We start from the raw sequence: 18,151 nt of genomic DNA, 5'->3' as shown, positions 1-18,151 counted from the left end.
GGCAGAATCCCGTCAGGCCCGAGATGTACGTGCTCCTTCCAACTAACAGGAAACCACATTCCTACTCTAAATACCATCCAGAAAGGTGAGGGTCTTAGCCAGGTGGCCCCACCTGCTGACAAACGTGGGTGTCAAGTAATACATTCCGGGGCCACTTCCAAGTCACTCACAGCTGAAGTGAAAATCAGCACAGCACGGGGTTCTGGGTTAAAGAAAAACAAATCCTTCAACTTCTCCGACACCAGCTCAGTGGATCACTCCTGCCTCCTCTACTCCCTTCCCAGCCAAAGTGGGCCCAACAGGGAAGATGTGCTCTGAGCCAAGCACACAGCCCCTCCCCCAGTGCAGAAGGTGCCGTGCTGGGCAGGGAGCCCCAGAGCCTGGAGGAGCAGTCTGCCCGTGCAGGGTGCAGCCACTTCCCAAGGGAGCCGGCACCTCTCTGGGAAGAGCTGGGAGGGACAGTGACAGGCCACAGCCAGGAAGACTCACGCCCTTGATCCATTTGCTGCCCCCAGCCCCACACTCCCAGCCTGCTCCCCGTGATGACCAATGGACAGTAGACCTCAGCACCCTCCTTATAGGAGGAGGCCATCAGAAAGCAAAAGGCAAGAGAAGAAGAGGGGACATGGGCTGGGCGGACCAGACCATAAATGCAGGCTCCCTTCTTACTAACGGTGGAAGGCATGTCACCTGCTCACAACAAGGGATGCTGGTCTTCCTTGACTGCTCACAACACAGGGTGCTGGTGCACCTGGCCACACACAACACAGAGCGCTTATCCACCCCGACCATGCAACATGGGGTAGTATCTGTATCAACTGCTCCAACTGCTGCCAACAAAGGGGTGCTGGTCTACCCTGGCTACTCACCATGTGAGGCATTTGGTCTACCACGACTGCCCCCAACAGCCAACCACACAGGGTGCTGGTCTACCCCCAGCTGCCCTATGCTGTCCGCTGCATGTGTGACTGGGATGAACCAGGAAAGAGTGAGTGTCACGCTGTTTAAAAGGAGGTGAGGGATGTTTCTCATCTGTAGCTGCAGAGGGTACACCGGAGTATCTACTTTCCCTCCATGTTTTCCATGGATGCTGCTGGTCCGAGCAACCTTCCAGAAGCCCATCCTAGACCTAGGTCCCCAGTCTCGAGGCCAGTGCACATGCTCTATGAGATGCTGGTTAAGCCCAAACTGACGTAGGAGAGAGAGTGAGGGCACATGTGTAGGGGCGTGTGCAGCACACAGCCACATGCATACACGGGGACATGGGCAAAGAACGGGGACTCAGACGCTTCCCAGGCTGCAGAGGCGCCTGACTGCAAGGACACGACAGTGGTTCTGGAAAGTGTGAGAGACGACTGGATCCAACAACTTTTCTCTGCACTAAAAGCATTTCAATTAGAATTACGAGTGCCTGCCACCCGGCCCGCCGGCCTCTCTGCAGTTCTTCTTTTTAATGCACAGTTTAAGTGGCTCTCATTAAAGCTCTAATAAAGGCGCACATTTTAAGTGATTAGCACCAATAGCGCGCCAGCACGTTAATGCGCTCTCCGTGGGCTCCACAACTCTCCCCGCGAGTCCATTTAGAGTGCAGCTATTCATTTTCCATATTAATCGCAAACGCATTCCGCCATCTCGATAACGGTGCTCTTGACGCAGTCCCCAGAAAAGTCTGAAAGGGACCCTAGATTGGCATTGACTCACTGTCCCTAGACTGCCCCCTCCCCCAAGCCTGTCTTCTGAGGATCTGCAGCCTCGAGGCGAGAGCAGGGCCCAGATGAGAGGCTGCAGGGGAGGTGGTGGCCCAGCTTCCCATTGGCCACCCGCATGTGCACCTCCTGCTAGCATTTCCTGTCCTACCTCTGGTGGCAGCAGGCGAGCCAGAATTCTGGGAAGTCATTCTACCTGACCGAGGTATGACTTAATGAGTCTCTGTTTTGCATGCGAAGTCCCTGGGTGGTGCAAATGGTGAACTGCTCGGCTGCTAACAGAAAGGCTGGAGGTTCAAGATCAGCCAGAGTACCTTGGAAGAAAGGCCTGGTGACCTGCTTCTGAAAACTCAGCCATGGAAATCCCGTGGGGCACAGTTCTGCTCTGACACACAGGGGGGCGCCGTGAGTCAGGGTTGACTCAATGACAATTTCTAAGACGTCCAGTAACATTCAGAACCTGTGACCAGGTGCCTTCCACAACAACAGGGCTTTTGCAGATATGATGAGAGTAAGGATCCCGAGCTGGGCGGACTATCCTGGCAGCCCAGTGTCAGCACAGAGAGAGACGGAAGAAGATTTAGGGAGATGGGATACAGCAGAGCACAGGCCACAGAGGAAGAGACTGGAGTGATGTGGCCAGGAGCCAACGCATGCCAGAAGCCACTAGAAGTAGAAAAGGCAAGGGATAGACTCCGCTGGATTCTCCCCTCAGCCTCCAGAAGGAACCGGCCCTGCTGCTACCTGGACGTGAATCCCTTCAGACCTGATGCAGACGTGTGACCACGTAATGTAAGAGCCTGACGTGCACCGCCCACAGCCACCACGACGGCGGTATGTTATTATAACAGGAAACTAAGATCATCAGGTTTTCCTTCCCCCCCCCCCAAATCAGTGGAAATGTGGTTTTTATATTGTTGTTGTTGTTGTTGTTGTCAGGTGCCATCAGCTCATCTCCAACTCATAGCGACCCTGTGCACAGCAGAACAAAACACTGCCCAGTCCTGTGCCAGCCCCACGATCCCTGCTACACCTGAGCCCATCGTTGCGGCCACTGTGTCAGTCATCTCATTGAGGGCCTCCACCTTCTTCGTTGACCCTCCACTCTACCAAGCATGCCATTCTTCTCCAGGGAATGGTTCCTTCTGATAACGTGACCAAAGTAGGTGAGACGAAGTCTGGCCATTCTCGCTTCTAAGGAGCATTCTGGCTGTACTTCTTCCAGGACAGACCTGTTAGTCCTTTTAGCAGTCCATGGTACTCTCAGCACTCTTCTCCAACATTCTTTTTATATTAGAGTTTTAATAAGTAATGCAACTTTGCTATCAGGCCATCTGTAATTGTTGAATTTCTTACTGTGGAGGGGTGTCCCCTTGATGCCAGGATCTGTCCCTTCCATACAAACAAGGACTAGGTTTCCAATGAAAAGTAACAAGTAACAACAAAAATCAGCAGCAGAGCCTTTACTGAGAACCCACACATGTGGGCTGGGAACGAGCCCTGTGTCACTGGCCACTGGCACATCACCCCTCTCGTTCCCATAAAATCCATGTCACTCATGCCTAATAAATATGTTCACAGGCTGTGACTCTCTGGGCAGTACTGTGACAGGAGACCCTGTCCCTGAAAGACTGATTATTCCCATCTCCAAAGTCGAAAAGCCCCTGAGGAGGCAAGAAAAGAGCAGGTGGACGGGACCATAGTCGCAGGGGACATCAAGCTCAACTGGCATAACATACTACACAAAACACTGTTCTACCTCCTACTTTGGCGAGTAGCGACTGGGATCTTAGAAGCCTGCAAGCTCCATCTAGATCCAACAATGAGTCTCTCCTCATCCAGAGCAAAGAAGAATGAAGAAAACCAAAGATTCACAGAAACAATTAGTCCTCACAAGTGGTACACACCATGCAATCCTCAGCCTATATGACTACGAGACCAGAAGAACTAGATGGTGCCTGGCTACCACTGTCAACCACTCGGAGGGGATCTATGTAGGAGATCCTGGATAGAGAGGTGTAATAATGTGGAACAAAACTCAAAATCATTTGGAAAAAGAAAAAAAAAGGGGGGGGGGGGAACCAGGTTTGCTTGTCTGATAGAGCCTGGTGGAACCTCTGAGACTATGGTCCCTAGCTGTCCTTCAGGTCTGGAATTGAACCCACACCTGTGGCTTCCAGCCAAATAAAAAACAGGTGTAAGAGCTGAACATGTAACTGAGGTAGATACACGCCTTGGAGAGAACAATCATGGGAGAAAGAAGGGCTGTTTGTGCACAGGGAGACAGCTCAGGGGGCAGGAGTGTATGGAGGAATGGACCCAGGGAAGAAGTAACTATGGGGAGGAAGTGGGAGGGGAGCTGGTGCATTGGGGTAAATTGTAGTCAATGTCATGAGACAAAGTATATGTGAACTGCTGTATGGAAAGTAAATTTACTCTGTAAACTTTCACCCAAATCACAATTTAAAAAAAAAGAAGAAGAAGAAGAGAGCAGGTGGAGGGATTGCTGTGGGTGGATGTGAGGACAGGGTGAGACTGGGGCCCAAGAGATGGCAGGAAAGCCTGGGCCAACACTGAGCGGAGGTTTCTGGAAGAGTGTACCTTGGATGCCAGGCTGCCTCCTCGGCCCCATCTCCAGCTGCTGATAGGACTGCAGGGAGGGGCCTGTGTGGACTCAGAGAGGCTTTGGGAACCACAGGGACTGGCCTCCCTCATCCTGCCATGCACCTGAGGAGCAGTTCTTTTGAGCTGACAGGAAGGACAGGAGGCTCATGGCCAGCCAGGTCTTTAAATGCTCCTCAGCCCCTCCTAAGCCGTCTGACTACACAGTGCTGAGCTCCTGCTGGGACAAGAACAGGACACCACAAGGGGAGAGCTGATGTGGGAAACCTGCTGTCTCCCACTCCTAATCACTCAGGACACTCCACTTTCGGCATGTTCTGTGTTGCCAAGTCTCCTACCTGCTGAAGCCCTGCCCTGACTAACCCGGGTGGTCTGCACCCTCTTCTCACGGTCACCTCTCTGCTGAGGGGCCTGAGGGAGCCATTTCCTGAGAACACAGAACAAAGGGCCCAGCGGGTTCCTCTGCCAGATTGTTGGCCCAGGCAAAGGGGCTGTAACTCAATCTGCCTGTGCTCTTGACTAGACAAAGACTTCTGGGAATTGGGAAAGGGCACAATGTGGTGGCGGGAATCAGGAGGGACACAGAGAAGGCAGCCACTTTGCCCTCCAGGAGCTGGGGTCAGGTCCTAGCTCTGAGTCACTTCGGGGAGTGGGGTATCAAGGACACTCCAGCTGAGGCTCCCATGGGGACTCAGGGAAGGACAAGACGTTGGGCTAGGTCATAGGGGTAAAAGGAAGCAGAAGGACAGGACAGTGACATCTGTGAGCACATCCCCGTCCTGAAACACAAAATCCCAAAACATAAAGGCCCTGGAGAGGCTGGCTAGTACCACCCGGAGTGGACCAGCCCCATTCAGGGCCACAGTCAAGCCCACCAGCCCACAGTGCATGGGTATGGGGTCTCACCTACCGATGGCCAGCCGCTCCAGGCGCTTGCCGTGCTCCGGCGGGATGGCGTACCTGCCAGAGAGAGAAGGAAGCACGTCAGAGCATGGCCGGCCACCACAGCCCTCCACATGTGACCCCAAGAAGTGCTGGGGGTGGGGCTGTTAGGGAAAGATTCCCCAAAGAAGTGAGGGGAGGGGCATCAGGGGAGGTAACAAAAGGCAGGCAAAAAGGCCAGCATCTCAGGGGCCACCAGTGGAGAGTCGCCAGTTCAAAGCCACTGAGCCTCAATGAGGCAAAAAAAGGAAAAACCCTGGACTGGAATTGGGGTTGGGGGGTTTAAGGTGCACAGACCCCCGTCTAGAACAGAGCAGAACCACAGCCTCCTCCCCCACTGTCAGCCCCACTTCAGAGCCCACTCTGCCCACCCCCCACCCCCGGCAACCAGCAGGGAAAGCAGCTTCGGGAATGAGAGCTTTCGTTTGCTGCCACTGCTTCAGCTTCGCCCATTCTGCCTTTGAGAGATTACCGAGGCTCTGCTGTGAACAAACACGTGAGGCGTAAGTTTGGAAGCAGACGATGCAGCGAGACTGTGAGTACGAGCCCCTCAACGGGGCCGCAGGTCCTAGGAGGGAAGCCTGACCCCAAGCCATCAGCAGCAGCAGCCTGAAGGCCGGCCCCCACTGAGAAGGAGCGGTGCTGTAGCTCCAACACCCAAGACACACTCGAGAAGAGGGCCCTCACCTGGGTCATTCTGCCCCCAGGGCTCACGGTAATGTCTGAGGACCCCTGTGGCTGTCAGAACTAGGGGGGTGTGCTACTGGCAATGAGGGGGTGGAGACCAGGGATGCTGCCCACCTACAGTGCACAGGACAGCCCACCTCAGAAAACGATCAGGCCCCCGTGTCAGCAGTGCCCAAGAGGAGGGACCCTCTGTTAATTATTTGGAAAAAATGAGTTTGCTCCCTGCTCACACAGTACACCACAATAAACCCAAGGAGCCAGATGGTACAAACCAGGGGCCCCTCCAGCTCCTGTGACTTCCCTCCTCTCTCCTCCCCACTCAGTCTGTGGATTTAAATGTGAGCAGCGTCCTGGGACGTCAGGAGGTCAGAGGATTAAGGGACGCGGAATCTCTTGGAAGTCAGTGGAATCCCTACCCCAGGACCTTTGGGCTGTCAGGAATTGGGGTGAGGGGGGGATGTGACTGGCACGGAGTGGGTGGAGACCAGGGATGCTGCTCAACACCCTACAGTGCACAGGATGGCCCCTCCCACAGAAGGAGCCAGACCCCTAGCAGCACTGGGGCAGGACTGGGAGAGAGGAAGCCCTGCGCTGGATTAACAAGGGCCACTCTGGCATTTGAGAGTGAGTCAAGTCAGGTGGCGGATTACACAGCCACTGCCTCCCACCTTCAGACCAGAGAAAAACTCAAAAGATGAAAGACCACCCAGGCTCAGCGGCTGGCTATGCCAATGCAACCAGAGGTTGGCAATGTTTTTTAATAAAAGAAAAAGAGACCAGGGGAGGAGATAAGGAAGATGACATGTCGTCCCTAATGCAACAGGACGAAAATAATCCATTTCCGGGTCCGTTCCCAGGGGCCCCACTGTGGCACAGACCCCTTCTAGTCTGCCATCACCAGGGTGAAGTTGAGGGTCTTCTTTAAATGGCCTTTTCTCCTTTACATAAAGATGACCAGGATGAATCTCAGTCCCCAGCCCCTTTGTGGAAATAGCATCCCTACAAATAGGGCTGTGGAACTTTCCAGCCCTTCTGGGAAGGTGCTGGAGGACTGGAAAGCACTAATTTATGGCTGCAAGGCTGTGATGATTAATGCAATATCCCCGGTCCACAATGCTGGCTCTCACTTAATTACTGCCTGTAATTGGGAGTTGTAAAGATAAGATTAATTGAATCTGGTGGATGTTAAAAGTTTAATACATTGAAACGCAGCTCCTCTGTTATCGGAAGTGGCAGGCTGCAGGGCGCTGGGCCGAGCTCACGCAGCCCCAGGGGAGATTAGAGGGAACTTCTGGACAGAAGCCGGATGTGCACAGCGGACTAGGTTCGGGGAGTCAGTTGAGGGCGAGCACCAGCTGGAAACAGTTTCTCCTGCCACTTAGACCTGCAAATTGGAACAACCCAATGGCAGCCTCAGGGGCACCAAGAAGCCCCAACTTCAACTGGCCCACCTTGGCCCACCCCTAAAGCCCAGGCAGACTGAAACTGTCAGTCTTCTAGGGAAGGCTGGCAGAGCTGGGCACAGCTACCACCGAGGAGGGCGAGTGCAGACACTCGTCTATGCAGGAGCTAGGGTCACCCAGGAGACTGCAGAAGAGTGGGGTTCAGAGGCCGGGGAGCACCACGCCAGGTGCTTGGGTGGCCTAGGGGAGCAGACAGCTTACGCTGGACAACTGCCAGAGCTGCTGCTCTTGACAAGGAGGATTCAGGACAGGTGATGCAGCCATGGGTGCAGGGAAGATGCAAGGCCAGTGCTCGCCAAGAATTCTCAGTCCCTGGGCCCCTGAGCCGAGCTGGCACATGTCATCCCTGCCAATGCCCCACCCAGCCTCACGTCAGCAGGCCAGGCACGACAACACTTAGGGTTTCCAGTTGATGCTGTCTAGTAACTCCTGGGGTTGGATCTGGGGGACAGACAAGAGGGAGAGAGGGGACAGAACAGGACGGAGGGAGGAGAAAGAAAGCCAGGAAGCAAGCAAGCAAGTATGGATGGTGTGAGGGAAGGGAGGGAGGGAGGGAAGAAACACAAAGACAGAGAGAAGGGAGGAAGGAGGGGAAAGAGAGGGGCACCAGAGACAGGGACCGAGGAAGGAAAGGAAGGAAGGAGGGCACTCTGTGGGCTCAAACGTGTGTTCGCTGAGCCTCAAGGCAGGAAGGGTCAGTCTGGCTATTATAAATGATGTCTTGGCTGGAAAAGAGTCGGTTCTACTGGTCAACACCACGGGGAGGCAGTGTATTTTTCTCCCTGGGAGTCAGTGTCCATCACAAGGTCAAAATTCCCAATTAAAAGCAAGCTCACTGCTAGCCTGTGACCCTGCAGCCTCACTCGAAACATGACAGGTAGCTTTATCCTCTTGTTTTTGTGTGTCCCACCCTGGCCTGCACCTCACCCCTTACCTCCACTCAGAACCACCCAACTCCGCCCTCCACCTCTCCCTGGTCCTCGGCAAAATGGCTTCCCCTCACATCACACCGCACAGAGGCTCAGACATTCGTCCCCATGCTGCCTGCTCTGCCTTCTGCTTCCCCCAAGCCTGGCCACACCTCAGCCTTCTAGAGACTTCCAAACCCACCCAGTACTGGGCACCAGCAGCACCTTCCTCCCTGCATCTTCAGAAGCATGCCAGCCAGACCTGCCACAGAGGGTCTGTGAAGGACCCTCCTCAACTTTGCTCTGAGCAGGTGGGAGGGTACAGAGGCCCTGGAAACCAGACTGCACTAATAGAAGAAGCAGCTAGAGAAGGTGGGATAAACAGAAGTAGGAAAAGCAATTTTGGGAACCTGGGAGAGCAGACCCTGGACTTCCGAGGGCAGTCAGAGCAGTTACGGGGACAGGAAAGAGGCTTAGCTTGGGGTGATGAAGAACCTTCCAGAAACCTAAGGTCTCCCACAGTGAAGCAGGCACAGGTGGTGTGCTTAGGCCTGTGAGAGGAAGCTGTGAAGAAGAGCCTTCAGGGAGGGGCCGCCTGGACAGGCCCTTCAGGCTCCTCCAGCCACAGAACCCTGCCCTCCCTGCTGGAGTCTGGCTCTAAATCAACATCTGGCCGCAGTAACAGCATGTGCCGCTGCGAGGATGCATCGGTCCTTCAGTGATGACCCAGAACGCACAGAGCAGCCTGACGCTGAGGCTGGATGAGGCGCACCTCTGGCTTTGCTGCACAGCCACAATGAAAAGCTGTCCTACACAGGGGACTTCAGGAGGGCTCTCCACAGGAACACGGAGGCTCGGCCACGGTTCCTGCTGGGGCCATCAGGGCTGGTCACCAGCAGCCACCCCAGATGACCATTCGGGCAGCAGAAGCCACCATAACTTGGGAGTTTAATGCCACGGAATCTCCCAGGGGCCCAGAGGGACAAATTCGGGTCTCACTTTCCAGATGCCAGCATGAGGGACTGTCGTTAAGATGTGAAACAAGCTGCCGTTAAGGAGCACAGGGGAAGACCACACACGTGGCCCCTTGAGGGTATATGGTCTGGTTGGGGACAAGAGATGAAGGAAAAGTCCTGAGATGATCTGAGAAAATACATCCAGCCCAGCAGCTTGATGGTTCAAGAGGAGGAAGAGAGGAAGCTTCCAGCTGGACGTGGAGCTACTCGATAGAGGGGCTGCAACACAGCACCTTCCAGAAGGAAGTGGCTTCCCAGCCTCCTCCTCGGCCACTCTGAGACACTCTTCTGAGTGGTGCTTTGCCCTCTGCCCCATCACAGATGTCACAGAGTCGATGCCGACTCAAACCCCCCATGCGTGTCAGAGGAGAACTGAGCTCCCCGGGGTTCCAGTAGCTGATGTTCCAAAAGAAGATTGCTAGGACTTTCTTCCAAGGCACTTCTGGGTGGACTCCAGCCTCTAACCTTGCGGTTAGCGGCCAAGTACATTCACCATCTACACCACCCAGGGACTGCTACCCTACCCTATTACTACCACCCTGAAAAGAAAAATTAAACACCTACAAACCTGCCCACAGGGCCCGCCTCCAGCAAAGCTAGGCCCAAGGAGCCAAACACAACCAGGCATGAGCCCTGTGGCCTGACCCACATCAAAGACTCAGCTGTGTCCAGGAGAAGCAGGCTGACCTGGAGACGGGAGATCAGGAAGGCTAGACATGTCACTTTAATGGCGAGGCCAGAGGGTGGATGCCTTGCTGGGCCCATGCCACTAGGGACTGGCCATACCAAGACAGGCAAGTCCAGGCCAGCAGGCAGAGCCATCGCGGCACCATGTACAGCCTGGAAGTCAGACACCTGCCAGCTGCGAGGTTCAAGGCTGAGAGCCGTGGGACTACTAAAGAAGAAACACCGGGGCTCGTGACGCCGGCTGGCTGGGGATTTGTCATGGGTCCTCAGGAGGCACCCTTGGCAGCGCAGGGAAGGGCCGAGCTTGCAGCCAGGCGGCCACACAGCTGAGACAGAGCAGGTAATTAAAAGGAGCCGCACTCTTTGCAGGCAGGGCTGCGCGCCTTCGGCCAGCAACAGCCACTTTCATTTCACCACAACGCGACGCGGGCCAGGAAAGAGCCTTCCTATCAGCCGTGGAGGATGCTATTAATAGTGTAATTTTCTTGGTGTTTTGTTTATTCCCCTGGAATGGCTTGATGGATGTGAATAATTATCAGACTATAAAAGCCAGCAAATGTGCTATTTTCTATCGCTCTAAATCATCAAACAAATAAAGTGTGAAACAGCATTTTTGAATATAATTTTCCCCTCTAATGGCTTAGAATTATTATCAAGAACAATGAAAATAAATAAGCAAATGCCTTGTGAGTTAAAAATTAAATGACTGTGTCAGGAGGAGGAACACACACTGTCTTGGAGAGCAGGAACCTGCTCAGAAACCATTAGTTACAGCGACAAGCACTAGGGCAGGGGCTGTGCCATGTGGACTGCCAGTGCCATCCCCTAGAACCTTCTGGCCTGTGACTGTCCCGAGTCCAGCCCCTCAGCTGAGCTCTGCTGAAATGGGGGCCCAGTCACCCCTTGGGTCGCAGGAGATGCTGGAATGCTGCTCTGTGCAGGGGCGGGCACCTCCCCCGGGCCCTCGGTTATCACTGTTGGAAAGCCACATCTGAGGTGCCTGAGAAAGCCAAGCAGAAGGGGCCTCTGCTCCTGCTGGGTCACGGCCAGGCATGGCCAGAGCCTCTCCATCAAAGAAAAGCCACGGCCACAGCAGACTCTCAGGACAAGATGTGTGAAGCCAGGCCTGTGCTCTCCCCCACTGAAGTAACTTTATCCGCCTGCTGCCCTCAAGGCCTCCTGGCTTCCCAGGGTCACAAAATGTTAAATGTTCACTGGGCTGCCAGCGTTTTCTTGGGCCCCTCCTGACGTCTGTGAGGGCCATGAAATGGGTGTGAGGCTCAGCTGACACCCTGCACAGGTTCCCCCGGGTAAGCTGCGTAACCAGGGCGACACGCCACTGCGTCATCAGCATCTTCCTGAGGCCCGGGCAGCAGAGGGCCAGCTGTAACAGCTCCTGGAATCTCCTCCGCCGGCCAGCTGCTCAGTAATTAAGTGCAATGATTAGACTGCCAGTCGGCGCCCTCCCCTTTGCCAGGGCCAAGTGCCAGGAATGGGTTCCACCGAGCCCTCTGCAAATGTCAGCTCGGCCTGGTTCGCGTGCAGGGTAAGGAAGTTAATTTCACAGTGTCTGCACAAGGTCGGGCCGGACAGGCCCCTCACTGTTTAACATGCTGTAATCATGGGAACAGAGACCGGGAGGGAAGGGCCGCTCATGCCACCTCAAATATCCCAAGACCATGGGTCAAGTGAGCTGCCCACCACCAGGCCTCATGGAAACGCCACTGCTGGGACCCCCAAACATTCAACCCGGCCACAGCTGTGGTGCTGGTTGCTTTGCCCACCTTTCACGGACAGTGCCACCATGCTGCCCTGTGGTCCAGGAGGTCGAGCAGGAAGAGTCCCAGCATCCTCCACGGCCCCGATCCCCACCCTCCACAAACCCTTCAGCTGCCGAGGAGCCCTCTCTGAGCTAGTAACAGATGCATGGGGAGGGCAACCTCTCAGCTGTGCCCTCAGGATTGTGGAGTGGAATGAGCCAGACAAGCAAAGACACAAGCAATCAACCTTACCTGATGGCCAGTGAGATGGGACATGTCAACACCACCAACTGGGATGTCCAAGCACTTCAGGTGACTTTTATGGTATGTAAACAATACCTCCATAAACTTTTTTTTTTTCCTTTAAAAAAAAAAAACAGTCCTGGCTCTGAGGAAACAAGGATTGGTGAACCATAGTCTCTGGCTCAGTTGCTGGCTTGGTGCCACAGATATACCCACTTCTCAGAATGTTCTCTGGTATGGAGTCCAAGGCTCTATCTGTCACGGTCATCTGAAGAGCCCAGGCCACAGATCTCCCCTCTGGAAAAGGCACCCACTCTAGATGGCTTTATGGAGTGCTCTACAGAACCTTGGTGCAAAAGGCATGTTGTTATTGTAGTTATTAAGTGCCATCAAGTCAGTTTCGACTCACTGCACCCTATGCACAACAGAACGAAACACTGCCTGGTCCCGCACCATCCTCACAATCATTGCTATGCTTGGGCCCATCGTTGCAGCCACAGTGTTATCAATCCATGTCACTGAGGGTCTTCCTCCCCTTCTTCACTGCCCTCTGCTCTTCTAAGCATGGTGTCCTTCTCCAGGGACTGGTTCCTCCTGGTAACATGTCCAAAGCACATGAGACAAAGTCTCACCCACCACCCTTGCTTCTAAGGAGCATTCTGGCTGCACTTCTTCCAAGACAAGATCTGCTTGTTCTGGCAGCCCATGGTATATTCAGTATTCTTCACCAACACCATCATTCAAAGGCACTGATTCTTCCTTGGTCTTCCTTCTTCACTGTCCAACTTTCACATGCATATGGCATGACTGGAAAATATTATGGTTTAGGTCAGGTGCACCTCAGTCCTCAAAGTGACATCTTGCTGTTATTTTTAACACTTTCAAGAGGTCTTTGGCAGCAGATGTTGTCCAATGTAATACGTTCACTTGATTTCTTGGCTTCTGGTTCCATGAGCTTTGATTGTGGATCCAAATAAGATAAAATCCTTGACAACTTCAATGTTGCCCCTTTATACACGATTGCTGAGTATGGAAAACCATCAGATGTTACCCAACTTAGCTGATGAATCTGGCATATTTTTGAGTGAATAAATCAACAAGAAACCCTGTCTCCAACACAGGACAAGGACACACAGGAAAATGACAGACTGGTCTCACATATGAATGTAGATCCAAAAGCCCTAAATGTGGTATTAGCGAAAAGAGCCCTGGAGGCACAGTGGTTAAGTGTTTGGCTACTAACTAAAAGGTTGGCAGTTCAAATCCACCCAGTCATTCCAGGAGAGAAAGACCTGGTGACCTGCTCCTGTAAAGGTGACAGCCTAGAAAACCCTATGGGGCGGTTCTACTTGGAATTGACTCAGCGGCACTTAACAACAACAAGACATCAGCTGAATACAACAACCGCAATTAATGTGACAAGTATTTATTATATGAGCAATAATTTTTGAAAAAGGTAGTAAACCAGACGCAGAAACATATTCAAGACCAAGTAAGGCTTATTCCCAGAGTTGCACAGACAGTTCAACCAATCAAAATCTATGTAAAATTCCCAACCCTTCAGAATAAAAATCCACAGGCAAGGAATCTCTGTCCCTGGATGGCGCCAACAGTTAACACGCTTAGATGCGAATAGAAAGGTTGGCAGTTTGAGTGCACCCAGAGGTATCTTGGAAGAAAGGCCTGGCGATCTACTTCCAAGAAATCAGCCACCAAAAACCCTGTGGAGCCCAGCTCTACTCTGACTCACAGGGGTCACCAGGAGTCAGAACAGACTGAAGGGCAACTGCTGTGCTTTGTTTTTTAAGTAGGATCAGGTGAGAACTTTCCTGAGTTGATAAAAGGGATCCCTCAGAAGCCTATGGCACCATCATACTTCATGATGAAGGTGCAGAGGTACACAGGGGAGTCAGGAGCAGGGCGAGCTGCCCGTCAGCATGGCCATCGTGGCGCTGAACTATAGGTAACTGTGACTGTCAGTCACCGTCAAGTCGATTCCGATCCATGGTGACCCCAGGTATGTCAGAGTAAACTGTGCTCCATGAGGTTTTCACTGGTGAACTTTTTGGAAGTAGATCTCCAAGCCTTTCTTCCAAGGCCCCTCGGGATGGACTGGAGCCTCTAACCTTTCAGTTAGTTACTAGCTGAGCACATTCACCACTGCACCACCCAAAGCCTAGGGGAGGAAAAGGAGGAGGGGTTCTTTTTTCCAGCCTAGCAAGACACTTGAGAGGGCCAGGGGAGTCTGCTCTTGCTGAGGTCTCGTGTCTACAGGGCCATGGATCTTGGCCAGGACTGTTGCACTGGGCACTGGGAACCAGAGGTCAGGATGGTGGGGATCCAAACACAGGCCAGCAGCTGAGGCAGGCTCAGCTCTGGGGAGCCCCCTTCTGAGGGTCAGTCCTTTTCCTCCTGGTTCGCTATGTGCCTAGACCACCTCTGACTAACAGTCTGGAGAAGAGTTTGCCTGAGACTGATGCCTGTCGCCGCCTCCCTGATGAGGGTAACATGAGGCTCAGCCAAGGTACAGACCTGCACAAAACCAGCACACGCACCACAGCAGGAGAGCGCGTGGGAAGCGTGGCTGTCTCTTGCCATTCACTGTGTATAGTGCACACAGGGAAGGCCCCACCCAGGCATTCTGCCCCCCTGGGGACCCAAAGGGCTGGCTCCTGCGCACCCCAACTTGATAAAACTGCAGAAGGGAGCTCAGTTCCCTTCCCCGAGACAGCGCTTAACACGGAGCAAGCCCTGCCCTGTGTCTATCATACAATCACCATCTTAATTTCAGAGGCGTCCAGGCCAGGAGAGAAGCCTGCCTTGTTTGTCCCCGGCTCTGGAGCCCTTTATGCAGCAGACAAACACTGTCCGGGAGATCAGATCTCCCGAGCTCGTTCCAGGAAAAGGAAAGGACTTATTGAGCTGCCGAGGTTTTATCTTTAATGGATCGTTTTACGGAACAATAGGCACTAGAATTTGGTATCTTACACCAGCAGTGTCAATGATTTCAAATAATGACATTTTTATTGAAACGAACACACAAGATAAACAGAGGCCAGGGAGTGTCAGAGGCAAGAGAAAACGGAGAAACGGCACCTCTGACAGGGATTACCGCCCACGGAGATGGGGACGCCAAGAAAACAGGTGTAGCAGGCAAGAGACAAAGGGGCCCTGGCTCTATAGACAGAGCCCCGTGGAGGGAGGTGGAGCCGGCAGCGCAGCCCAGGCACCTCAAACGTTTGATTGATCAAGGCCCCTTGCGCCCCTCCCAGGCCCAAGGTGGGCACTGTACCTTCTCACCCACAGGAACCAGCTGGGTCGGCAGTATTCTGAGTCCCACTCACCAAGGGCCCAGCTTACGGGACGAGGGAGCTGGACTCACATGGGGCCAGCCCATTTTAATTGAGGCGACAACTTTACAAGGGGGCACGGGAGCAGTCCTAGTGGCACAATGGTAAAGCACTTGGCTGCTAGCCTGAAGGTTGGTGGTTCAAATCCACCCAGCAGCTTGGCAGGAAAAAGACCAGGCCACCTACTGCCATAAAGACTGCTGCTGTGTACCACTGAGTGGGCTCCTAGCGGCCCGTGTGACCGAGCAGAACTGCGCCACAGGGCTTTCCAGGCCATGATCTTTAAAGACAGAAACGCTGGGGGTTCAAAATTTAAGTGTTTGGCTGCTAAATGAAAGGCTGGCAGTTCAAACCCACCCAGTGGCTCCGTGGGAGAAAGACCTGGTGATCTGTTCCCATAAAGATGACATGGGCAGTTGTATTCTGTCACACGGGGTCGCCATGAGTCAGCATCATCTCGACAGCACCTGACAACACCACCAAGGGGGAAAAAAATTCCAAGCGTGACTATGCTCATTAAGACAAGGCTAGCGGGCGAGCCTGCAATTAAACGCAGGATGCGAAGCATCTGATCTGCAGCACAGCCTGATTTGGGGCCCGGAAACTGTTTTTGTTATATGACAAGGCCAAAACTGCAAGGTCGCATTTGTGCCTGCTTGTGGGGAGGTGTTTCCAGCTGCCTCCAGGAGCACAGTTGGGAGCTGGGTGGGAGGGTGTGTGTGTGTGTGTGTGAAGGGCAGGAGCCTACAACAGAGTGCCTACGGTGGGGACTGGAGGCCCACCCGCCGCCGCCACTGCCACCACCAATACCCCCCCACCACCACCACCACCACCAGCAGTGGGGAGGAGCCCAAACCAAGTGCGGAACATTTACACCATTTGCAAAGCAGCCACGGCCACTCCATTGAACCGGCCAGCATCTCTGCTCAGAAAATGAGACCCGAATCTCTGCTCATAAAATAACAGGCGGTGCCCTCAGATCATGTCTGGACCCCGAGGCGCCTCCCTCCCGCCCCACCCCACCCCCACTCCCTGTGGCGTTCATGCTGAGTGGGTGGCAGGAATTATTCCTGCTGAAACACACAGGAGGGCTGGACAGAAGGAAGGGGGACCGGCCACTGAGAACACAAAAGCTTCTTCTGAAGGGACACAGGAACGCAGCCCGCAGAAAAAGGTCACAGGGCCCTTTTGTTTGGCGCAGTGAGGAATCAGACAGGCACTGCCATTAGCCTAGCCGCCTACCCCATATGCACAAGGCAAGCCCTGAATTGAGGGTTTTAGAGGTGGAGGGACTAGGGAGCCAACCCAGGGACTGGTGGAGGGACAAGGGAGAAAGTTCGTGAAGTAGCTCCAACAACAAGCCCTGTGGAAAGTCAGGCATCCCCTTCACACGGCCCCCACATGCGGGCACCCCCCGCCCCAGGGAGGACCATCCATGGAGGTTTCTGAGGGAAGTGTCATCAGAAACGATGCCTGGCAGCCCCCTGGGCTCTCCAAGGGCTGAGGGCGTGTGGGCCTTTCAAGGTCTGGGGGCTCTAGGGGTGTTCTGATGGGTACTGATGTCTTTTTACATGTTTCCATTATGATCATGATCAGACTTTTAACCCGTACACCCGTCACCACAGAAGCAAGGTAATGCCAAAAGAACCTGGACTTGCCCTGGCCAGGTATCCTTAACTAGTCTGCCTAATGACGGCACCAGCTTTGTAGTGTGTGGGGATGAAACCGTCTTCACTAACAGGCCCAGTGACACCCAGGGACTGCCTAGCAGCTGGAGGCCACAGGGCACTGCCGGGTTGCTGGACCCAAGCCGGGCTCCGGAGCCTGGTGCTCGCACATGGGTTAAGTTTGCTCAACTTGCAATTGGTCAGAGAAGCTGACAGACTGAACCCTCGGCGGGGAAGTTGCTAAACGAGGGCCATTAGCGTTGTCCACGTTGCAGCATGTGGACCCACTGCTGGCTCTGTTCTGCATTTGCCCGACTCATCAGTGACATCGAGGTCTCTGTCCCCTGCTGCTTCACAAATATGGAGGCTTGAAAGAGCGGCACTTCCAGAGTGGTAAGCACAGATAACCCAGACACCCTCTGCTTGCGAATTTGCAAGGCTCTGCCTTCTGGGGAACAGAAATCTGCCTGCAGCCACCTCGCACAGGCGAGAGGAGTTTGCCATGGAAACAGAGCCTGCACACAGAACCAGGCCACCAATGGCCACCCATGGTGACGGCTGGGGGACAAGGATGTGGGCAGCACCAGGCTCCTTTTCTGCAGTGGGAGGGGTGCCTCTAGGATCCCACAGCTCAAATAAATCCCAAATCTCAACACCACCCAGTGCCCAGGAGGATCAGATGCCCGCAGTGAGACTTCAGAAGTGAGAATTCATGTTGTCTTGAGGCACAGGGCCGGGTCGGGGTTCCAGCCTGGACCAAGGAACCGACAGGCCACCTGGGGGCTTGTTGGGAGCTGGCCACCCTGAAGCAAACACCCAGCAGGTGCCCAGGCCACTGAGCCAGTGCAGCCATGTGACCGTTCCAGTGCCAAAGTGCCCCCTTTGAACAAAAGACTGCAAAACGAGGGCCATCTGCCGCCACCAGACCAAGCCAGCAGGGCCGGGCAGTGGGCCGGCATGCTACAGCCACACAGTCAGACAGACAAACAGACGGCTACACACCATGGAGTGGGGGCCAAGGCCAGGGAGTAGGCCCTATCAGTTCAGCTCAATGTCCCCTCCAGAAGGTCCAGAGCTGCCACCACCTGTCCTCCCCACAT

General features: G+C 54.0%; 1 protein-coding gene across 1 annotated transcript in view; it reads right to left on the bottom strand.

Annotated features, from left to right (window-relative positions):
- KDM4B (lysine demethylase 4B) overlaps nt 1-18,151 on the bottom strand; it is a 141,858-nt gene that overhangs the window by 92,203 nt on the left and 31,504 nt on the right. Inside the window, exon 5 of the mRNA XM_042782345.1 lies at nt 5,239-5,288. Within this exon, the coding sequence (XP_042638279.1) occupies nt 5,239-5,288 (50 nt within the window). The remainder of the gene's footprint in view (nt 1-5,238; nt 5,289-18,151) is intronic.

This window comes from Orycteropus afer, unplaced genomic scaffold, assembly GCF_000298275.1.
Source record: "Orycteropus afer afer isolate SDZICR_OR568_19922 unplaced genomic scaffold, OryAfe1.0 scaffold00291, whole genome shotgun sequence".
NCBI classification, from domain to species: Eukaryota; Metazoa; Chordata; class Mammalia; order Tubulidentata; family Orycteropodidae; genus Orycteropus; species Orycteropus afer.
Note: the sequence above shows the minus strand (reverse complement) of the source record. Positions and strands in the feature narration are given on the sequence as shown.